General features: G+C 49.8%; 1 protein-coding gene across 3 annotated transcripts; it reads left to right on the forward strand.

Moving 5' to 3' along the window:
- Nucleotides 1–242: 242 nt before the first annotated feature.
- ZDHHC23 (zinc finger DHHC-type palmitoyltransferase 23) lies at nucleotides 243–7,406 on the forward strand. 3 transcript variants are annotated; one of them, XM_064644391.1, is made up of 5 exons: nucleotides 245–403; nucleotides 581–1,267; nucleotides 1,926–2,093; nucleotides 2,888–3,042; nucleotides 3,132–7,406. In XM_064644391.1, the coding sequence occupies exons 1-5, from the start codon at nucleotides 297–299 to the stop codon at nucleotides 3,194–3,196; spliced, it is 1,182 nt and encodes a 393-aa protein (XP_064500461.1). In that variant the 5' UTR covers nucleotides 245–296; the 3' UTR covers nucleotides 3,197–7,406. The 3 variants fall into 3 exon arrangements, with proteins under 3 accessions (XP_064500462.1, XP_064500461.1, XP_064500460.1); XM_064644392.1 differs by lacking the exon at nucleotides 2,888–3,042 and having other exon boundaries at nucleotides 243–403; XM_064644390.1 differs by having other exon boundaries at nucleotides 246–403; nucleotides 2,888–7,406.
- Nucleotides 7,407–7,627: the final 221 nt, after the last annotated feature.

Genomic DNA, 7,627 nt, shown 5'->3' on the forward strand with positions numbered 1-7,627 from the left:
CCGGGGCGGGGCCCGGCGCTGCCCCCGCGCCCCACGGCCGCCACCTGTTGCGCTGCCCCTTTAAGGCAGGTGCCCCCGCGTCACGCGCGGCCCCGCCCCCCCGTGCCGCCATTGGGCCGCCCCCCCGTCGGGCCCCGCCCCCCTGCACACCTCGGGCGCGCGCGGCCAATGGCGGGCGGGCACTGCCGGGTGGGCGGGGCCGCGCGGGGCGGGGGCGCGGCGGGCGCGCGGCACCTGCGGCGGCGCTGCCGGGCGGGAGCCGCGTCCCGGCCCCGGGAGCGCCCGGGCGGGCGGCGATGGACGAGCCGCTCTGCTGCTGCGAGTACGTGGACCGGCGGGGCCAGCGCAGCCACCTGGCGGCGTGCTGCTGCGACTGCCAGGAGCTGGACGAGGGCTGCGACAGGTACCGGCGCTGCGACCCCCCGGGGCCGCCTAGGGCAGCGGGACTGCGCCCCGCTTCCCGGGAAACTTGTCGGGAGGGAGGGCAGGGGGAGGCGCCGGGAGCGGGGCAGGGCAGGGGAAGGGCACGGGGGGCGCGGTGCCCCGGTGCCAGCCGGCGCTGTGCTTCCCCGCTCCATAGGTGGCTGGCGTGCAAATCCCTGCCCCCGGGAGCGCTGGAGAGCATCGCCGACACCATCGCGGACCGGCTGCGGGTCCCGTGGTTCTCGGGGGCCGTGAAGATCAACGTGAGCCTCGTGCCGCCGCTCGTCCTGCTGCCCGTGCTGCTCCACGTTGCCGCCCTGCACTTCTTGCTGGGGCTCCTGGTCCTGACGTCCCTGCCCGTGGTGGTGCTCTGGTACTACTATCTCACCCACCGGAGGAAGGAGCGGACCCTCTTCTTCTTGAGCCTGGGGCTCTTCTCCCTGGGCTACATGTACTATGTGTTCCTCCAGGAGGTGGTTCCCCGGGGCCACGTGCAGCTTTCCCAAGTGGTCGCTCTCACCTGCGGGTTAATCCTTATGCTCGCAGCCCTGTCTCGAGCCAAGAAAGACCCTGGCTACCTTCCCATTCCAGCAGGCAATGAGAAGCCATCGCACCAGGTCTTGCCCAACAGGAGTGTTAGAGGGAGCTCCAGCGGGCTCCACGGTGCTGCCAGCAGTCGTGCTGTGAATGGGGAGGCCAAAGGCTATACCAGGATGGCAGCTGATGAGCCAGAAGGTGTGAAAAAGGACTGGTGCACCAAATGCCAGCTGGTCAGACCAGCCCGAGCAGGGCACTGCAGGCTTTGTGGCAGGTGTGTAAGAAGGCTGGACCATCACTGCGTCTGGTAGGTTTTGCACTGCTGAGGTTACGCGTGTTCTCTCTCTGAGCTCCCCCCTTTCTAGAGTTAGCTTCTTTTTTTACAGTCCCTGTCAAACAGGGTCGCTTTTGCTATGTGCAAGACCTGGGAACATTCTTTAAATATAAAAAGCTTTGTATTTCCCCTTTAAAGAATAGTTAGAAGCACTGTTTGTTCTAAGTGGGTTGACCTGATAGCTTATAATTTCTACAGCGTGCTTCAGAATTGCCTTTAGTTTTCTACTGGCTTTCATGACTCTGGGGTTTTTTTGGTTATTAGTACTCTCCTGGGGGGAGGGAACTCAAAACTGCCTGTGTGCATGCAGTGCTGGAAGGAGCACTGGAGTAAGGGTATGATGGTATGATCGTACCCTACAAGGAGCAGTAGGGTATGATGTGTCTCAGCAAAGGATAAACTTGCTAAAAACTTGAGGCAAACAGTCTGCTGCTAGTCTACTGACTTGTGCTTATAACTTCTCTATAAAAAGCTCTAAAGCTTCTTTGAACATATTTCAAAGTTCTTAGCCTGCGTTGTATGGAAGCACCTTGGAAATTAGGTTCTCTGACAGCTGGGGGGAGGGAGGAGGAAAGAGAAGACAGTTTCTTTTCTTTTTTTAAGCAAAGTAATCTCTTCTTTCCTTTTGGAGGATTAACAGCTGCGTAGGGGAGCAGAACCATCAAGCATTCATCCTTGCACTCTCCTTCTTCATGCTCACCTCTGTGTATGGGATTATGTTGACCCTGCACACCGTCTGTAGGGGCCAAACTCCATTTGTGGCATTGTTCTACTGCCCTGGGGCCTATTCTGACTACAGGTGAGATGTCTGGGAGAGAGCTGGGGTGGGAACAGGTTTGGTCAGACAGCTTAGCTCCTGTTAGCTGTCAAACCTGACCAAAAAGTGCTCCCTAAAAAACTCTGGAAAGCAAAGGTGCATCACTGCTTTTGCCAAGGTAGGCAGCCTGAGACTTGGAGAGAGCTCACCATTTATTTGGAAAAAGTTGTTGGAGGAGCTGTGATTTGAAGTATTTATTTATAGATACCCCTTGTAGATACCCCTTTAAATGTGTGTCCCCAGATGCAGGTAACAACAGTCAGGAATCCACGTGCTGTCTCTCCCTCTCGTTCCTCCCTGTTTATCACGTGACTGTCCCTCCAAGTTGTCTGTTTAGAACAGACAGCATCAACATGCCTTATTCAGCAGGGAAGGTGCTGAGAACTGTTGGACACGAGTTCAGAGACCAGCACTACCACTGATGAGCAGAGCATAGGGCTGGTGAACAAATGACTCTACCTTCCTCTGTACTCCATCTCGTGACCTGTTGAGTGTGAGCATCCTTGTGTTCTTTACAGCAGGAAGAATAAAGAGCTAGGTTGTGAGATAGCAATATGCAGGAGTGACTCTGGTAGCACTAAAAGCCCTCATTAAGTGAGTCCTGAAGCTTTAATTTTGAGAAAGCCTTTAAGGATTATCTGATGAAAGCAGCAAAGTGAGATCACTGGCAGATGTAGACAGGGATTTGAAAGGATAGTGATTACCAGGGAAAGTCACTCTAAAACAGCTGCTCCAAAACTAAATGGCTTCCTTCCCATCTTTTTCCCTGCTGCCAGCTCTGCTCTGTCGTTCACCTGTGTATGGTACTGTGCCATTGTAACAGCTGGCATGGGATACATCCTCCTCATCCAGCTGTTGAACATCAGCTACAACGTGACCGAGAGGGAAGCTCGGCTGGCTCTGCGGGACAACACTGGGCGCAGACTCCTGGGTGGGTTAGTGATAGACACTGGCCAGTATAACAGGGGGTTCCTATGCAACTGGGGCCATTTCCTGAGCCTGGGGTCTTCTCCTCCACAGCGCTCTGCCGAAGACATCGTGTGACACCCCTCTTTCTGCAGATGATGTTGACTGACTCTTTTTAGCAGGGGAGTGGCCCCTTCCACTAGGACTCCTTTCTCGCACACCCTTCCTTTGTGGGCGGTGTATGGGCTACCTGTCCCCCCACTGACAACATCAGAGGTTTTCCCAGGCAGAATGGTTGGTTCTTTGTGTGCTGTCAGCCAGCAATAGGATGCACAAAGCAGTAAGCCATATGCACAAACATGGAGAGAAGGAGCCTGCTGCCTTTTTCCACCATGGGAAACAGGAAGAAAAGCACAAGATTTTGAGAACTTGAGTTTTCATTAGGTGTGAACCCTGCCATCAAGAGGAACCCACTGCTGGGCTTCAGAGCATGCACTGGTTCCTGCAAAGGTGGAGGAATCCTTGGTTTGTATCTACATGCAGCATTTTGGAGATGTCAGGAGGATGAACTTTGGATACAGATAACAGATGGACCCCTGCAGAAGCCAGGCTGTCTGGCTAAAAGAGACTGTCTAGGCAGTCACTGGGCAGTGCTCTCTTCTCTGGTGCATTTATTTGTTTTTACTATCTCTTATTCCATCCAGCTGTGTACATGCTTCTATTAAGTGCCTTTGTGATTTACATTCCTGTAGGGCTGGGTCTATGCTGGTTTCAAGGCTTGGCTCATCTCCTTCAAAGTGTTTCTGCTCTGATTATGGATTGTGACTTGAAACAGGGGGTAAATATACCAAGGAGATGTTTTGAAGCAATATGCAACAGTGAACTCTGAGGGCAAAACAAGAGTGCTGTCTGTCTAGTGTTACTGTAGCTTTATGGAAGTTACCTTTCCCCTCCATCATGGGATAAGGCAATCTGTGGGAGAGTAGGCAGTCCTACTAACTGTTTTGGTAGGTAGCATTTGGTCAGTTGTGTTGCTAATAACATAGTGATCCCATCTGCCATCAACCCAGTTACTGTGAACTACCTGACTGTAGGTCTGTTTTCTCAAGCCAAGAAGCCAAGGAACAGATCAGCCTCTTTGTATGTAGGGAGAGGAAGAGGATGTGTTGGAGGTATCTGTTTTGGGGATAGATGACCTGTACTGGCAGGTGAATGTTAACGTGTTGAATGTGCTCTGCAAGAATGCCATTTGTTTCTCATTAGCCTAGAACTGTATTATTGCCTGGACTTGAGCTTCAGCTGAAATAACAAGGTTTTGATGGAAATGGTTTCTGGTTTTTTTGTGGCTGGAATTTATTATTACTTTTTGTTTTAAACCCTTTATGTGTGCTGTAGGCCCTGCAGTGAAAGGTCTGGCTGGAAGAGCTGGAGACCACAGCACAAGAGTTACATGTTGGAACTAAGATGCAGAAGCAGAGATAAGAGCCTTGTCCTGGCTACTGATGTTTTTAGATGTGTGTGCAGGAGGCACAGATCATGCCTGCTCCTGACTCCATTTACATGGCAGGCAGCTGGGGGATGTTGGCAGAGTGATGCAAATTCTGTGTGCTGCTGTGCATTAGCTTTGAAGGGTGGATGGGCTGCACATGGTGCTGAAAGAAAGCAGGGTTGGGGGTTTCCCTTTAGATCCCTGCTGTATTTGGTGTGTATGTTATTGATTATGTGTCCCAGTTTAATGTAGAGACCGTGTCCCTCTTCGCACTGTTTGGTTTCCTTAAGTGGCACTTTCCATAACCAGCAGATAATGGATGAGCAGCTGCACTTGGAATGTGTCTGTGCAGAGTTACTGACTTACCGGAGTTTCCCTTATTTCCTCTTGCCCTCTGGTCATCCAGTGAGCAATCCTTTTTAAGTAGGTAAAGAGACACCTCTCTTGCTTCCTGCCTCTAACCAAATACACTGAGAGGTTTCTGACTGCTTCCCTGGCCCTAATGTGAATAAAAAGACACCCAGGTAGACTGTACAGACTGTTCCTCTACAACCTTCTGTTTGGTTGTTGGAGCCTGTCCCTAGGAGTGCAAATTGACACAAAGTCCACGTTTCCACATGAGTTTTCTGTAAATGTTTCCATGGCACATATGCATTTTGTGATACCTGCTGAGATGAACTGGAGCTTGGCAACCCTGGAGACAAGGATGCTGTGGGCTAGGAGGTTTGTGATCTTAGATTTCATCCTGCTGACGCTAGGGAATATGAGGCAGAATGACTTCCTGGGCTAAACGAACCCCTACAGTGGAGACAGCCAACTTCTCTGTCCCCGTATGCACAGAAATCAGTCATGTGCCCACGAACTGAACAGGCTCTGGAAGCATTTGCAGGTTTGAGATAAGTGGTTTCTCAGAGTCCTGCTACTCCTGGCTGGGAGAAAGCAGAGCAGATCACAGATCATTTCCCTGGCAGCGCTGACCCTGTGCCTCTCCTACAGGCAGAGATTCCTTCCTACCTTGCAGCCTGTGTGTCAGTGTAGCCTTGTCCCTTCTCTCTTAGTGAACTGCTTGCACTCTGTGCTGTTCCTGCACAGACTATCTGTGCTGTTCTCCCAGGCAGCATGGATTTTGGAGTGCAGATTAGGAATGGAGGACCTGAGACTAATGTAACCATTCCATATGTTGTTCAAGCTCGCTCAAGTACAGTGAGGGCTAAGTGCTAAAGTAAATTTTAATTTTGCACTCCAGGGGGAACTGAAACTATTCAGGACACTTAAAACCCCAGCCTTGCAACCTTTTTCTAAGAGGAGAATGCAGTGCTGATTCCCCAGTGAACAGGAAGTTCAGATGGCTGTAATCTGCATAGCAGTGGTGACTTAAATGGCATATCTTCTTCTTGGGAGGATTTACCTTGTGAACGCCTTGGGAGATGGGAAGCATAAAGTAACATGATATATCTAAAAGGCATCTTAAAAGGATGGATACTTTCGAACTCTCCTTTTAACAGCCCTGAGAATTAGCAGGAAACACTTGAAGGGCATCTCTCCCATTTGCAGTTATAGCAAGGGCAAACTGTTGTGATCTGGTGCACTAAAGGACAATTTTTTTTCTGAGTAACTTTTTGCTGAGCTTGTTATTGACCACGCTGGTAGAAAAATGTTAAAATCTAGGCCTAGTCAGTCCTCGGGCTCGCTGTGTTAATAGCTGCCTAGATCTGTGCTGCCTGGGGGTTGGAGCAGTGGGAACAGCCTGCATTTGACAGGTGACTTGTGGGTCGTGTGTGGCATTTTCGAGGGGAGGACCAGTGTCTTACCTGTAAAACTGTGTGCCTGGCAGTGCAGAAAACCTTACCCTGCTGACCCTTGAAAAGTTTTCCCTGTGTAAGAGAGGACCTAGAGCTGATCAGCAGCAGGGAAGGATTTTGGTAATAGCTAGCCCATAGTTGGAAATTAGTTTATCCTGCTTTAACCATGACCTTTTAAGAGGCATTTGTTGTTTCACAAATAGTGTGGACTTTGCAGACCAGGCAGCTTTTAAAGGGCCAGGGTTCTGATGTTGCTGCTGTTGTAGTTTTAAACCCTCCATGTCCAAATGCCAGCACCCTACTGTTTGGTGACTGTGGTAAGAACTGTGCACCATTAGATACAGCCTGTAAACAGTGGCTTGGCACTCTCTAACTGTGTCTTCCTGCATTGTGGTTTTTTGTAGGCAAGTCACAGGTCCCCACATCGACTGTTTCTCCATTTAACTTGTCCTTAAATGACAGAAGTCACTGGTGAGCCTGAGCTGGTGCTGCTTGTGACTCCTAATCACATTTCAGCCTTCATGCTATGATGGTGCTTTTTTTTCCTTTCAAAGTAGGTTGCTTTCAAGTGTCTTAATGAAACCATTTGCTGTAAAATTTCTTCTGAAGTTAAAATGGATACTGCCTCACTGCCTAATGTCTTAATAATGTGCTTGGTTTTTTCCTTCTATATGAATGTATATTGCCTCATTAGGGCAGAAAGCGTGTGTGATTATGGATGTGTTTTCATGTATTCCTTTCAGTGAAAAATTTTACAGTTACCTAGGATTCTTTTCCCCACTACCAGGATGTTTGGACAGCAAAAATCTTTCTGCAGACAGGTGAGGTTCTTTCTGAAATGTGGGAATTCAGCCTCCCAAGATCTTGTCTTTATGGAACTCCTCTAAGGATGATGTGAAGAGCAATGGGCTCCAGAGAGTGGGATGTTTTGGGTTCTGGGGGTTTTTTTTAACCTAAGCTTGAGGAAGAAACTGTGAAACATTTGTGATCTTTTTTTGAAAGGACTGGTGTGTGTGTGTATGTGTTTGTCCATTTTGCATCATATTCAGTGTTTCCAAATGGATACAATTAGGACTCAAAATAAATTATTGGAAATGATCTGTGGAGTGGCCTGTTGATTTATGCCCACACACTCAGCCAAGCCAAATGACCAAAAGCTGCTGTCATCTCATGGCTATTTAGCTGGGAGCTGGACTTGGGAATAAGGCAGCAACAGGCTACGGAAAAGTTAGGAAACAAGTTCTGCAAAAGTTGACCTTTGGGTTTTTTGGTGTTGGGATGAAACAGACCTGCTGGCAGTTCTCACCGTCCTGGAAACC

This window comes from Pseudopipra pipra, chromosome 2 (assembly GCF_036250125.1).
Source record: "Pseudopipra pipra isolate bDixPip1 chromosome 2, bDixPip1.hap1, whole genome shotgun sequence".
Classification (NCBI taxonomy): domain Eukaryota; kingdom Metazoa; phylum Chordata; class Aves; order Passeriformes; family Pipridae; genus Pseudopipra; species Pseudopipra pipra.

Coding starts and splice junctions, on each gene's coding strand:
- ZDHHC23 (XM_064644390.1), top strand. CDS start 297: ATGGACGAGCCGCTCTGCTGCTGCGAGTACGTGGACCGGCGGGGCCAG. Junction 404..580: donor CTGGACGAGGGCTGCGACAG/GTACCGGCGCTG, acceptor CCCGCTCCATAG/GTGGCTGGCGTGCAAATCCC. Junction 1,268..1,925: donor CTGGACCATCACTGCGTCTG/GTAGGTTTTGCA, acceptor TTCCTTTTGGAG/GATTAACAGCTGCGTAGGGG.